General features: G+C 36.9%; 1 protein-coding gene and 1 non-coding gene across 5 annotated transcripts; one reads left to right on the top strand and one right to left on the bottom strand.

Moving 5' to 3' along the window:
- Nucleotides 1-215: 215 nt before the first annotated feature.
- Nucleotides 216-13,159, top strand: LOC148149813 (uncharacterized). Of its 4 annotated transcripts, none has more exons than XM_087988229.1 (3): nt 216-2,853; nt 8,846-10,596; nt 12,727-13,159. In XM_087988229.1, exons 2-3 carry the CDS (start codon nt 8,967-8,969, stop codon nt 12,819-12,821), a joined length of 1,725 nt encoding a protein of 574 aa, XP_087844355.1. In that variant the 5' UTR covers nt 216-2,853; nt 8,846-8,966; the 3' UTR covers nt 12,822-13,159. The 4 variants fall into 4 exon arrangements, with proteins under 4 accessions (XP_087844355.1, XP_087844356.1, XP_087844353.1 ...); XM_087988230.1 differs by lacking the exon at nt 216-2,853 and adding an exon at nt 6,620-7,931; XM_087988227.1 differs by lacking the exon at nt 216-2,853 and having other exon boundaries at nt 7,939-10,596; nt 12,727-12,848; nt 13,038-13,128.
- Nucleotides 6,424-6,497, bottom strand: trnai-aau (transfer RNA isoleucine (anticodon AAU)). Its single transcript has one exon. It is a non-coding gene; the product is annotated as a tRNA-Ile (tRNA).
- Nucleotides 13,160-15,817: the final 2,658 nt, after the last annotated feature.

Below are 15,817 nucleotides of genomic sequence, written 5' to 3'. Positions count from 1 at the left end.
TTATGTGGGACCTTATGGAATTTAAGTAGAACTTTTGTCTTGAGCAACTTGAAGTTTTAAAAAAAAATCAAGGTGGCAATTTACTAGGCTCAGGTCTGAATTGTGACGATAATCTTTGTTATTTCATTGATGCTAATTATGGTATCCAAAGTTCATTGATTTTGTATTTAATGTTTGATGACTAAACGCTGAAATGCTGCATGCATAATAGGAATTTATCTTTGTTGAGCACAGACAGGGTGCTCACGCCCTTGGTTAATTGGATTAGATAATGGCTATCTTTACTGAAGAACAGCAGATCATTGTACAGGCTGTTGATGCTTCCATTAATTATGTATTTCTGTCTCTAGAATAGAAACCAGAAATTCATAAATAACTGCCTGTATAACAATTCTATATTCTTTTTAAAAAAAAAGTAGCTACTTGGGTAACTTTTTTTATATTTAACAATAAGCACCAAATTGTACTGTCATTGTTTTCCTATAAATTAGTAACCCACTTGTTTTTCATAGTTTGTTTTTGCTGGACTGCAAGAAATCCAGATCTTGTTTCTTTATCTTCCTGTATTGTTGTGATTGAATGGTTAAGCCAGCATGCATCTGCCTATCTGTTCATGCAAGTGCTTTCTGGTTGCGCTTCCCCAGAATAATTAGAAAGGGAACGTATGCTGAGGTGCTTAGTATAGTAATAATGATTCTCAATATGAAGGGACTTATCAGTGCTGACCATGTTGGGATTGTTTGGAGAAAACCAGCAATGTGAGAAAGTAAAGAGCGGAATCATGATTGTAAGATGTGGGAAAGCTGTGTACATTTAGTTCATTGTAGCATGACTTCCAGGGTATAGTCAAACATTAATGACATTAAGAGAATGCTCTTTATAGAGTACAGCAGGAGGCAGTCAGCTGGTTTGTTAAAGCTGGTGTGGTATCACGTTGCTGAGGAGGTAAGCAGCAGGAATGCTGCGGTACTAAGGTCCTGGAAAAGATTTGGTGACCTTGCTAGATCTGATGAGGTGAGTATCCTGCAACTTCAAGGTGGCAACAATCACCGTTTTACCTCGCAAACAGTCTTTGATATAGCACGTCTTTGACTAATACTTTGCTGCCCCTTTTCTTCTTCCAGCTACCTCTTCAAACCCAAAATGCATAGTCGACCTATTTTCCCCTTCAGTACCGTTCTTTAGAGCAAATCATCTCGAACAGCCGTCGTCCTCAGTAATCATTGAACCTCTCACTCCCGAGTTCACTTGTTTTTCTCATTGCAAACAAGAGAAACAAAGAATCTAGGATGGAACTACATCTGTGGGTGTGATGTTACTATTGAAGAAAACCTGGAGTTTGTCAGGATGGCAACAGGAAATGGAAAGATATGTAGCCCCTGAAACATTGTGAGAACATTGGTTATCACACACGCTCGTTGATTGAGCTATGCTAGCTTGAACTACTGTTTTTCAAGATTCATCACTTTCAGCTCCAATGTGTGCAGTACGAGAACAAGCATGAGATGAGGCAGGAGGCCGAGGAATCTTGAAAGGAAGACCAGTACTCTGCGCTGTCATAAATCTTGAACTCCTCCAACCAGATGCACACTCCTCAATGGGTCCAGAAAATTTCAGGCAAGACTCGAGTAGTAATATTATTAAACAAGCATACTTTACTATTGTTTAAAATACAGTTATAAGCTTAAGAAAAATTCTTCTAAAACAATTTCATTTTTGTAATTTGTCTTGGTTAAATTAGTAAGTTGATGACAAAGAAGATTTTGTTGGAAATAATTACTCGGAGTAAATTTCAATAAATTTTTATTGTGCAACCGAAAGTACTTAAAGGCACCAAAATGCAGTAATAACTTTTCATTAAATAGGGTGTGAATGAGTTGAGGGAAGTAGCAGAATTCTGTTGAAAAGAGAGGGACATCCACAAAGAAGAATGGTACAATGTTACAAATCCTTCATCTTACTTCTTGATATCACAATATTAAATTGCTGAAATGACCATTACATGGCAGTTTTACGGTCCTCACATAAATTAATTCAAAGCATAATTGAAGAAATAACTTAACAATATAGATTTTTAAAATATTTTCAAAGAAAATTTGGAGAAAGAATCTTTGAGTGCAATACAATAACCAATTATTGTAATATAGAGCTTTTATTGAATAATCTTTAAAGTGTAATTGCAATTACAAAAAATTTCTTCAAGCTTGAAGAAATTCCATCAAGCTTTATAGATTTTAATTGAAACCACAATTCGTACTTAAGAAAATCCAAAGATACAGCAAAATGTAACTCATTGTTTTTTTTAAAAAAGATTTCACAATTTAATGTGAGCAGTTTTAAGCAAACAAATGAAGAAAACTATTGCATCCCAAGCAGATTGAAGGTACATATAGTGAACTAATTGATCAGCATGGAAGAAACCGTTCCTGAGATACAGAATTGTTTCTGGTTTATACACACCAAGGAGAACAAGTTAAAATGCTGCTTTATTCTGCAGGACCATTAGCAAACCATGTTATTTATGGACAACAAATTAAGATATTGATATCTTTTTGGCTGAAAAGCATTTGATAATTGTTTTACTTAAAGAACCAATTATGGAAAGAGCAAAATTCATTAAAATATGCACATTCCAAGAGAAGCTGTTGATGACTTCATCAATGATCTTGATGCATTGGCTGAATCCTGTGAATGTGGAGCATTACAACCAGACTAATTAGGAACTGAATTATTGGAATTTCTGATTAATCTCTTTCAGATTTTTTGCAGTCAAAGGAAGAGCTCTCACTGAAAAAGGATTTCATCCAGATTGTATTAGAAGCTGAAATTCAGAACAACCAAGAAAGATCTGGGGTACAGAAAGACAAATTTACTTCATAAGACCATCAGATCCTATTAACTTCATAAAGTATAAGTGCTCCAAATATCTCATGACAAACTAACGCAAAGATTTTCCAAATCTTTAAATGCTATGTGTGCTCGTCCAAGATGTAGAGCAAAAAAGGCAAAGAAAAGCATGTTTTGTTAAGGAATGTACATTTTCAAAAATTGTGCAAAAAACAATGGCAATTCTGAAGCAATATTGGATACATCTGCAAAGAAGTCAGTGTTTTATTACAAATGCCATTGGAGGAGCAAAAGATGTACTTCAATCAGAACGTGCATCCTTAGATGATCTCATCCCTCTGTTCGAAGAATTACCACACCTCTTCCTGGGAGAAATAGGCAACCCTTGTGAACCAGAACGGCAGAGCACTTTTGTGTCAATAGATATCCAATTCAATTTAAGCTTGATATTGGAGTGAGTGTTACTATGTTACGTGACGAAAGTCCTTGTCTGAAAACTAGAGTTTCAACCTCTTGATTTGATATTATGCAGAGCAGGTAGAATAACCCCCAAGAATAAAGGTATGGTACAAATTTGTTAAGAACGAACATGTTCTGTGAAGTGATGATCTTTGTCATCATGAACCAAAAGACTTCACCTCTGAGTAAGAAAGTGTGTTTTGTTCTCAAGTGCCCTCACAGAATTGAAGAGCTAAGTAAGTGTTTTGGAGAAGAAATGTCCTCAGTTGATGCTAGGAATGGGCACACTCCTGATATGAACATAGCATCATACTTGAAAAGATGCCAATCTATTATGTATCAACACATCCAGGAAAAATTCTAATGAATCAAGTTTTTAAAATAACAACCAGAGGAAATAACCAAGTAACAAAGCCAACAGACTGTTCCTCAGATATGATTATTGTATCTAAATCCAATGAATCCATTAGATGTATATTAGCTTCTCAACAAGGCAGTGACGGAAGAAATCCATCTTCTAACCATTATCAAAAAGAATGTATTCAAATGGTCTAAAACTAGAATTTTTACTGATGCTAACAGCAAGTTCCTTCAGTTCCCATTCAATGAATAATCAAGAATGCTCATCACATCTATTTAACCCTATTTGTGAAATAGTGTTAAAACAGACTGCCGTTCAAAATTGTCTGTATCCCTGGAATCCTCAATTCTACTATTTCCAACATATTACAAGGATTGTATGGAGTAATATGTGGAGAACATAATAATACATGACCAAAGGGTGTACACTGTTTTTAAAAAGTCTCCAGCTGATGAACTTACTCCAATGAAAAGTTTTCCAAAGAATCTATCCACTTCCTGTGATATCACATTAATAAAGACAGCATAAAGTCAGATCCACAGAAGACAAAAACTGTTAAGGAGTTTCTTATTCTAAAATGAGTATTTGATTCACAAAGATTTTTAAGCATAAGTTAGCTGGCAAAATTCCTGCTCATTTCATAACCACTATTGAAACTTTGAAGCAGTAATTTTTTTTTTATAAATCACGAGGATGGTTTTAGGGTGCAGCTGAACACTGCTTTTTGAATAATCAGACACGTACTGATTTCCACAGATGTCCTGACCTTCAATAACCCATCATATCTATTTGTTGTGTTGTAGGTGCTTCAGCCATGTCTAAAGACACAGTACTGCCTCAGGAACAGTCAGAAAATTACAGGAGACCAGTATATTATGCATCAATAACAGTGTCTGACACTGAAACACATTACCCTGTCTTTGAGAAAAGTCCTCTTTGTTATTTGAGATGTGAGAAACTTTCAGAGTCCATATATAGCCTCAATGGTTTTTAGAAGCTGACCATAAGCTACTCATGTCCCTCCTAGAATTGAAGAATTGGCAAAGATGCCTCCATGGATACAGGTGTTTTGTCTTCTACGAAATAAGTTTTGTCTACAAGACCAAATACAAAGGAAGCTGCAACCATCAACAGGTTTCTCCTCCAGTGCATCTAATGACAACCTTCCAATGGCAGGTGAAGACTGATGTAAAATGGAATTCATCCATCCAAGCCATAGTTGTACAGTGACCAGCAAATAACACCAATTTAATCAAAAGAGAAAAAAAACCCACACTGTATAGCCATCTACCAATTTATTATACCAAAGATTGTCTGAATTTTAAAAATCCAAAGCTTGACTATGAAGATTTACTTTGAATATGAGTAATATTTTACCATTAGAGATGATTTATTGGTGTTTGACAGACTGAATGTCCTGCCTTCAGTTAGCTGATACTTGTGATCGACTGTTAACAGACACAAATTACCAAATGCAGCGCCAGACCTTTGACTTCCATGGCCACCATACAGATCTCAAAAATAGTAGAACATCTCAGCTGGTTGTGAAATGTGAGCTATACACAGAAGTACCGTACCCAGCCGCTAATTCCAAATTCTTCCTTTCTAGATTGTGAAATCGGTGAGAACTGACCCATTTACATTCAATGAATGCTCCTATCTTGTTGCTATCAATTACTTCTCTTTGTGGACTAAAGTAGAACCAACTTTGTGCCTTCACTGATGACGTTGTCAAAGCCCAATGTGAATAGTTCGCTATTCATGTCTGGTAAACTGCAATTTATTTGAGTCATTTGACAAATTTGCAGCCATTTCTGGACTCTAATCCATAACCAGCTTGACAAGTTGCCCACAAATTAATGGCGAAGCCAAACAAGAGATACAAATTGTGGCATGCTCATTGAGAAAGAACACTGAGTTATATGCAGCTTTGTTGAACGAATGATTCAGTACACTTACTGCAGTCTGAATTATTAATGGCAAGCGAGCCGAAAACTCGGCTATCTATACATCTAAAAAAAGTTGATTCCATTGATGAGCTTCAAAATTTGTATGATTAGTCACTTAAAAAAAAGCATTAGAGACAACAGCAGACTGCTAACTGTGCATTCATCATTACACTAAACATTTGCCAAATTTGGATCTAACACATTGAATTTAGTTAATAAATTTCAATATAAATGATAGTGATACAATAATTGATGGAACAGCAACATGTCCACACACTTGAAACTGTGGCAGAAATCTTGTAGTGCTGCTTAAACATAACATTACTGCTACAGCCATGGGATGAAGAAGATGAAACATCGTCAGAACAGTCCTTCACAATAGTACAGGATTTCATTTTAAATCAGCCATCTTCAAAGCAGCAGCACACTAATCCTCTGAATCCATCATGTGTACGATCTGGAAGAATCCTTAAGATTAGATTACTTACAAGTCCACACCGACCCGCCGAAGCACAACCCACCCATACCCCTACATTTACCCCTTACCTAACACTCCGGGCAATTTAGCATGGCCAATTCACCTGACCTGCACATCTTTGGACTGTAGGAGGAAACCGGAGCACCCGGAGGAAACCAACGCAGACATGGGGAGAACGTGCAAACTCCACACAGTCAGTCGCCTGAGGCGGGAATTGAACCCGGGTCTCTGGCGCTGTGAGGCAGAAGTGCTAACCACTGTGCCACCGTGCCGCCCTAAAGTCTCGGCAAACCCTGACATAGCCCCGCTAACCACATTAGCGCGTCACATGGTCTGTGCGGGGATTGAACCCACGACCTTGGCGTTATTAGCACCACGCTCTAACCAACTGAGCTAACCAACCAACACTTCCAACTGACCAAAGCTTCCCAATCAATTAAATTTGTGAAGTCTAGAGACTTTGGAGGAGAAGGGATAGTAATGCACTTCATATGCAGATGCTTAAACAAGTACAACTGGGGAAAGAAAACTTGAGAGGAAATATTATACAAGTCAGTTGACCTGAAAGGAATAACTTGGAAGCTTTGAAGTAGCACCACACACCAAGATCTGAATGTCTCTGTCAGTTCTATGTATGTAGTCATATACCACAAACCTAGTTAATTTCATATGAAATAGCACTGTCTTTCACCTATTGTTAAGTAGTTAACCAGTCTTAAGCTAATATCTCTTTTATTTTGCTTTTATGAGATAAGCATATTTTTGTACCAAAGTGCATGCCTCTTCGCTGAAAACTTATAAGTTGTTTTACCATTTATTACCAGTAAACTTCATTGAGTAGTGAGACAAGAAGGGTCAGAGAAAGCACATCTGCACAAAGAAGATTCTAGAAGAATCTGGTGCTAGCTCCAGATATCTCTTGCAACACAGGAATCTTCAAGCTGTGCTCACCCAGAAACGGGTGTTGAGCCACCGGTGTTATAACCTAAAAGAATACTTGTGAAATAGCCAAGGTTATTATGTGTACATCTGAGACATTTCCAGAGACAATTTGCACTCTTGCACAGTAAATAGATATGATCATCTCTAATATAAGGGTTATGATATCACAGGTATTTATATTGATGACCATCTCTGTTAAGCGTAGCAAACTTCATGGAGAATCAGATGTGACAGGACAATAATTGGGTGTTGGCCCACAACAGTGACCTGAATGTTGTAGTTTCCAGTATTCAGAGTGTCATCCATTGATAGCTGTATGCCACCCTTGAATGCAACCCAAGTTAGTAGCTCTAGCACTTTGCTCCTAAATAGGTGGCTTTGAGAAGATAATTAGGGAGACGGCTGATGGCAGTAGAGTCCCTTATCAGGCAAGAAGCCTCATCCCTCAAAAAAAAATCACTAACTTTTTTTTTGTCTGCTTGTATGGATCTGTGCATGCTGCATCTGCCAAAATGACATTCTGTCACTGCAATCTTTGATGGGACCTTAATGGGTCACATAGCTATATTGATATTCCACCATTGCCATTTCATCTGCTCCAGCAGGTGAATAAGCAGCCTGCGTCTAACTCTGCTGAAGTGATAGGAGTTGTATCTACAGAGCATTAATAGAAAACGTAATTCAAAAATATATTGGGTCGTATTAGATTCTTAATCTGCTGTCCTTTATTTCCCTTAAAGAATGAATTTTTGTGACCTGTTGTCATTGTCATGGCACCCTCTTATGTTGGGAGATAGATTGATTGGGAGTTTGGTAAATGCTGATGACCGACCGGAGCTGCATCAATGAGTGTGTATGGCTGTGAATTTGATTGGATAGATCTGTGCATGTAAGGGTAAGGATTGTGGGTTCATTAGTAGGGTTGGTATTTCTTGAAAGTGATCATAGGATAATCTATGATGTGTATTCCTATTTTGGAACTGATTTTCCTTTCTATTATTTTTAGTCCATCATTTTTATAATCAGAGCTACACATCCACGTTTCCTAACTTGCCTATCTCTCGGAACTTAAGGAAATATTAATTTTAACCTTTAAATGGTTTTTGTATTTGTTTTGACTAATGTAATTTTAGTTTTATGTTGTATGCATTGGTATCTGTGAATAAATTTGAGAATGTGTTTCTGAAGCCATCAGTTGTGACAGTGTACTGTTCATAGAGTTTTGAGGAATATAGAATTCATAAGAAATGACCCCTTGATGTGACCTCAAATGCAAGGGTATTTATGATCCTTTATCACTTGTGGATTATGCACAGAAGAATTTGTATTATTTAAGGCCCGTTAACATAGAAATATTCCCAAAAGAGTTGTCAGGTTTGCAGTAAAACCATGTACCCCACGTTAAAAGACAGAACTATTATGAGAAATACCAGAAAAAAAAGTAGTTTTAAGGAAGGTGTTGATTGATATTAGCATTGGATTTCCAGAGTTTGAGACCAGTTTGCATAAGATCTGATTACCATTGGTATAGTGAGTAAAGTCAGATCAGTGGAGGAGTTGGAAGGGAGAACGTTCTGTATTGGGCAAAAGTGTGACTTGCAATTAGCTTTGCAGAGAATTGAACAAAATCTTTGAAGAGTTGAAAAGCAAGGACAAGTGGAAGTTTTACATGATAAATGCAGTTTTATTTGTATGTTTCACAATTTTATTTAAAGCTTTTCTTCAGAAATACAAGTTTTATTAAAATTTTGAATAATTTCATTAATCGTTATAGAAAGGTATATTTACTGTTTTCACTTCTGTTTTCAGGCAAAGGAAAATTAAGAAGAAACCAAAGGTACATACTCCTGTAAACAATTGTACAAGAGGTGAAACACAGAAAAAGAAAAAGCACAGGCGACACAGAAAAGTGAAATCTTGCCAAAACAAAATGTCTGAGATGAAAACTGAAATCCATTGGTGTACAGGATATTGGGAGCAGCATGCAACAAAACATGAAGATGACCTCTCAAATGAAGAGCACAGTGAATCAGAAAACCTTCATGCTACTGACTTGATAACTGTAATGAGAGTTTCTCAAGATCGAATTGGAACACAAGTAGAGAATATTCTTAACTGCAAACCATTTAAATATGAACAAGTTGTTAAAGGACATTTTAAAATTACAAATGTTTTGCCTGAGCCATCATTTGACGTATACATAAATCTATTAGAAAGTTTTGAAGATTCATTTGATTTAGAAAATGTCTTGCCTTTACCAGGTATTTGCAGGGAAGCAAATCGTACAGCTATGGAACTGAAATGTTGTAATTACAAAAGTGAAAAAGCCCATTTTGGTTCTATACATCACCCATTTGAGTTTGAAAGTCTATTGAAGAAAGCATCATTGGAGTATATTCAAGGTCAGCGACCTGTAGAGATCCCATCTTTAGAAGACCATGTCATAGATTGTAAAAGAAAGGAGTTTGTCAATCTAATTTTGTGCAGAATTTTTTTAACTAATTTATTGAAAATTAAAAATAATCCATTGTCTCATAGTCTCCTTTGTCCTGAAAGCTCTTCCAATAAGAGAGTTTGTCAAGAAAACAATTGTGCTCTGCAATTGAGCCTACAAGATAACTCTTCTAAAATGAATTTATTTGCACTTTCTAACATTCTTTCTGAAGCAGCTGATGGTATGAAAGAAAAACGCAGTTTATGTACTGATAAATGGATTAACGAAACTGATAAACAGACAATATCTATATTGCAAGATTATGTTTACAATCCACCATTGTCCAGGATAAATTCCAGAAGAAAACAAAAAAGATTCTACAGATTAGCACCAACTTTTCAGATTTCTCGAAATATCCCAGTTGACTTGGAAAAAAACAGAAGACATGAATTATTCTTGAGTGCGACCAAACCAATGAACAGTGTGTCAGCAACTAATATCTTTCAGAGTGAAATAGCAAAAATAAAGCTTGGTAAACTGGAAAATACAGGAACGTGTCATGTAAAATTGGATCAAACTGCTGTTGAGGGTTCTCAATTCTGTGAAACTATTTCATTCTGCAAAACAACCTATAATAGTGTAAAGAAGGAAGGTAAAACTAAAAACAGCTTAATAAAACAGATGCAAGATGAGTCATGTAATGCACAGTCATGGCATTCCGTCAGAGGTGAAACAACGCATAATGATTTGCTTTCAGACCCATCAAATGAAACACATATCCATCCCATTAATTCTTCTGTGACTAGATTAAACCAAAGCAAAACAGTTTTCACAGTAAAACCAATCTCAATGTCTTTGCCCAATGCAAACATCTCCAGTTCTTCTGAAGCTTTATGTTACAAATTAGACAACATGAAGAAAAAACATTATTTGTCTCAGTTCAAACAATACGGTGAATTAACCTGCAATCCATGTGTCGAATGTGAACCATCAGAAAAATCGAGGCAAACTATTGACCAAGAATTTGTAAAGTTCTCCGAAAAATGCGCTTTTCTTGAACTACAATTATCACTTGAATTTGCATTACAGCTTGTAGAGTTGTTTGGGTCGCCTGGTATTGACCCTGGTAAGTTGAGATACGCTCAGTGAATTAAAGCATGTTTTTCTTCCTTTCTGACATACATCATCCTTTGAATCCATAATGATTCTGGTTTGCGCAGCTCTTTTGAAGTATATGTATTAGTTGAATTAAAAATGAAGTGCTTTTAATTTTAATACTAAAGTGATGTTTGTGTTGAAATTGAAATTTTTATAGTCTAAATAGATACAGCAATTCTTTGTGTCATTTATCTATAAATGCTAAGCTACGTTCAGCTGTTAATATTACTTGGTATGATGCCTGCCTTCTGACAGTTTCTCTGGCAACAAAAATTCATAAAATACAAACTGAGGAATAAGCCTAAGCTTGTTCATGATGGTAACAAATATTGTGAAAGTGGCTATATTGCTTTCCTGAACCCCTTAAATTATTAATATCTTGGAAGTCACTCAAACAAATGTTAACTTTGTTGTAGCTTGTTCGTTTTGGCCTATCATGCTTGAACTGACTGTTCAAGATTCTTGTTTATTTTCACAACCTTACTCATTGTAGAAAATCCTTTAAGTTCCTCATCCTTAATTCATTTCCAATCTTCCTTTCAAAGACCACATTTTTATGTAAAGCATTCCCAATCCAACCAATTCTATGCAGAGGATAAAGACTATCTCATGATAAACAATCCATTCTGTGACAAATTGCATGTCAACACATTGTAACGTTGACTTCCCAATCCAGAAGCTGTTCTCACACACTAACCATGGCATTCACATGGAGAAAATAATAAAGTGGAATGCTGCTTGTGATCTTTTGAAACTGATTTTATATCAGTGGCACCATGCTATTATCCCGCTTGCCAATGAGAATGGTTTTTCCTCCCCTTACACCATGGGAACTTCACTTTGAAAAGCTTTTATGTCACTTTTTAGGCTGCTAACATCCTAACAGTTCTTTGAAAATAAATTTCTGACTTCTTCTTCAAACAAAATTATACTTCTCTAAAACAGAAAAAACGTTCATCACTCACAGTAGGTGACAAGCCAAGCTCCCTTGAGCTACATGAGTAATCTTGTCTTTACTTATGTTACACCTCTTGGAAGTCTTGAGGGAGAAAATATTACTTGGTTAAGGAAAGTATTTGTGTGTAAACTTAAATAGCTACTCAACTATTGGAGTGGAGTCAACTGTGAGGTGTATGCAATGAACTGATGGCAAGTTTAGTTCTGGTTTGGAACAGCCACATATTGTGGAATTTCTAACTATGTATTGGAAGATCTTGATCTAGTTTACATTTAAGAGTTAAATGAAGCTCTAAGGTTTAAGTAAAGAAGTGCATAAGTGCAAAATGTGAATTTAGATGAAGTTGAAAAGGCTGAATGCAAGTAATTTAAGTCGTGGTATTTGGTCCGGAGGTTTCAGTCATCATTCTCACCCTTTGAGCTGGGTATGTTTCTGTTTGCTTGATACCAGCATAGGTTGTTCAATAAACCTGATGGCAAATTCCTGAAGGAGAGAGAACTGGAGTAACTTCATTTCTGATTCCAGCAAGTAGTCTAAGATTATAGGATAAAAGAAATTTTGGCTGTTGGTCAGATTTTAAATTGGGACCTGCAGAGCTGTTACCCTGGGCAAGAAGTTGGTCACTAACATAATACAAACTAAAGAGCAAGAGCAGGCCATGCAACCCCTCAATCCCACTCTGCTATTCAATGAGACCTGGAGATGATGTCCAAAGCAGAAGGAATTAGGGCATATAATGGATTTTTTTTACATGTTTGAGAAAGTTTTCTGATTAAGTAGAAAAACTGTTATTTGATTGTTATATTGTATCATAGCTTGCTGTCTGTAAAATAAACCAACTCAATGATTTGTGTGACACTTCATATCACAATCTTTCTTTCAGATTAGTAAAGTGAAGGTATGTCTGAACGAGAAAATACTTGGTTTAAAATTCATGTCCAACTCTTCGATCTCTGGGCTTTACTGGTGTATAATTAAGTACAGGCAATACAGGGCAAGCTAATCACAATCCAGACTCTAGCACCACTGTCTTTAAAATATCTTGGACAAAGCAATAATTGTCTCATCATGTTTCTAGACATGGTGAGATATTTGTAGGTTTGTAAAATAACTGATATCTTTTCATTTCCATGTCATTAGTTATTTTCCTGGCTCTTAAACTTTGGAAGCCTGCCACAGTTGTCAAAAGTCAGCAGCCTATGGAGTTACCCCACATTATCCAATGTATTTATTGAATGGGACTGCATTCATCCTCAATAAATGTAATTAATAATTCAATACATTTTAATTTTTATTCATATCCTTTAAGTGTTACTGCAATATCGCATACACATTTTAGTTAATCAAATAACATGAATTATTATTTGATATGTTGCTTATAATTTGTTAGAAATCTAAGTAAAATTTACACTTTAGGAAGTATAAATGTGATTTCAAGTCTCCTTGTTTAGACTTTCTATGTGCTGAAGACTGTAAAGTTTATTTGAACAAGCAAGCAACAAAAATGATACATTCACAGTGGAAGAAGTCATTGGAGGCAAGTTTACAATTTTTTTTTGTTTTTAAAATAATGTTTTCATATGATATAGCAGATATTTATATATTTACTTTGTGCAAGAAATAAAATATAATGATGATGTTAGCAATTTGTTAATGCTACTGCATTTTTGTGCATATGCGGAGCCCGGTGCATTAATGCAAAAGATCAGGCTGAAGCACCTTCAGTAAAAGTATAAACAATGGTCTTGTATTATCGCTAGACTATTAATCCAGAAACACAGGGCCTTGGATTTGAACCCTAGCATGGCAGATGGTTCAATTTGAATTCACTAAAAATCATTGTTGATCGTCTGAAAAATCTATCTGGCTCGCTAATGTCCTTCAGGGAAGGAAGCTGCCAGCCTTACCTTAACTATTAATCCAGAAACACAGGGCCTGCTGCCTCACAGCGCCAGAGACCTGGGTTCAATTCCCGCCTCGGGCAACTGTCTGTGTGGAGTTTGCACATTCTCCCTGTGTCTGCATGGGTTTCTCCGGGTGCTCCGGTTTCCTCCCACAGTCCAAAAATGTGCAGGTTATGTGAATTGGCCATGCTAAATTGTCCATAGTGTTAGGTGAAGGGGTAAATGTAAGGGAATGGGTCTGGGTGGGTTGCTCTTTGGAGGGTCGGTGTGGACTTGTTGGGCCGAAGGGCCTGTTTCCATACTGTAAGTAATCTAATCTTAACGATCTGTACGCAACTTCAGATGGGCAGTAAATGCTGGCATAGTCAGTGATGTCCATATCCTGTGAATAAATCTTTTAAAACATGTCATCAACAGTGCTACTTAACAGCACCAGCTCAGCAATAATCTGTTCAGTGAAGTTCAGTTTGGGTTTTGTCAGAGCCACTGAGCTCATGACTTCATTACAGCCTTGATTCAAACAGCTTGATTCAAACACAGACAAAAGAGCTGAATTCTAGAGGTGAGATGAGAGAGACTGCCCTTGACACCAAGGCTGCACTTTACTAAGTGTGGCACTGAGAAGCTTGAGAAAAAGTGGAATCAATAAATTAGGGGAAGAACTTCACTGGTTTGAGTCATATCTGGCACAAAGGAAGATGATTATAGTTGTTGGAGGTCAGTCATCTCAGTTCCAGGACATCTCTGCATGAGTTCCTCAAGGTAGTGTCCCAGGCCCATCCATCTTCAGATGTTTCATCAATGACCAGCCCTCCATCATAAAATCTGAACTGGGAATGTTTGGCTCTGATTATACAATGTTCAGTACTATTTCCGGTGACTCGGATACTGAAGTTATCAGTGTTCAAATGCAACAATATCCAGGTTTGAGCTGACAAGTGACAAATACCATTCGTGCCACACAAGTGCCAGACAATTATGATTTCCAACAAGAGAGAATGTAACCATCACTTTTAAATTCAATTATCAGCATTCTGGAAGTTATCATTGACTTGAAACTGAATTGATGAAGGACTTTTGCCCGAAATGTCGATTCTCCTGCTCCTCAGATGCTGCCTGACCTGCTGTGCTTTTCCAGCACACACACACACTACTCTAATCTCCAACATCTGCAGTCCCTATTTTCTCCCTGAAACTGAACTGGACTAGCCGCATAAACGCAGTGGGTACAAGGTGAGGCAAGAGTCTAGGAATCTTGCAGTGAGTAACTCACTTTCTGACTCCCCAAGACCTGTTCACCATCTACAAGCACAAGTGAGGAGTATGATGGAATACTCTCCATTTGCCTGTTTGAGTGCAGCTCCAACAGCACTCAAGAACCTTGATACCATCCAGGACAATGTAGCCCACTTAATTGTTCTGGATGTGGTGTTATTCAATCCCTCCTCCACTGAGACTCCTCAGCAGCAGTATACAGCACATCCAATATTCACTGCAGAAATTCACCAAAAGTCTTTGGGCAACACCTTCCAAATCCATGATTCCTACCATCTAGAAGGGCAAGTTTGCAGATACATGAGAACACCACCATCTGCAAGATTACCTCCAAGCCACTTGATTTGGAAATGTATCAGTCTTCCTTCAGTGTCACTGGATTAAAATCCTGGAATTCCTTCCTTAACATTGTGGGTCTCTCTCCACCAAGGAGGCAGGTAGGGACTGGCGATTAAATGCTGGTCCAAGCAGTGATGTCCACAAATCCTGAGTGAACATCTAAAAAAGATGAAATGAGCATCATGGCTTCCATTCCATGGCATTACATAAGTAGTTATATTATATTTAATCATCACGTACCAAAATCCTTACATTTAAAAGTGATGCTTATGGACTGAAAATTGCAAATGTTATTGAAACATTTAACCTTGTAGAATGGGTCAGCTTGAAACAGAAGTGAAAAGTCAGCAAATATTTAACAGAATCAGAAAAGTAAATAGCAACAACCAGAGAAGTATCACTAACCCAAAGCTTGCCTAAAAATAATTGCTATGGTTATCTAATAATTTAAGCATCAGACATTGGCAAAGTAAAATAAATTTGTAGAAACGAATAACTCGTAACTATAAGCAAATCAGAAAAAGACAGCAGCTAGCGAACCTGTTCGTACTGTTATTAACTCAGTAAAACTGACCTTAACTGCTGCCATCCATGCATGCAGTAAAATACTGAAATCCAAAGTTGCTGTCAGTGATACCCTCCTTCACTGACTGTGTTTGCAATTTTCACTAATAGAATTGCTCAGAATTCCCTGTTAAAGTGTGCACTTAGGC

Source organism: Chiloscyllium plagiosum, unplaced genomic scaffold (assembly GCF_037043375.1).
Source record: "Chiloscyllium plagiosum isolate Xiang-an unplaced genomic scaffold, Cpla_swu_hap1 HiC_scaffold_6, whole genome shotgun sequence".
Taxonomy (NCBI): Eukaryota; Metazoa; Chordata; class Chondrichthyes; order Orectolobiformes; family Hemiscylliidae; genus Chiloscyllium; species Chiloscyllium plagiosum.
This window is presented reverse-complemented; position numbering and strand designations above follow the sequence as displayed.

Bases quoted from the DNA above. Each gene is read 5' to 3' on its own strand.
- LOC148149813 (XM_087988229.1), top strand. From the start codon at position 8,967: ATGTCTGAGATGAAAACTGAAATCCATTGGTGTACAGGATATTGGGAG. The intron at 10,597-12,726 runs GTAAGTTGAGAT...CCATGTCATTAG, and splicing joins GTCGCCTGGTATTGACCCTG to TTATTTTCCTGGCTCTTAAA.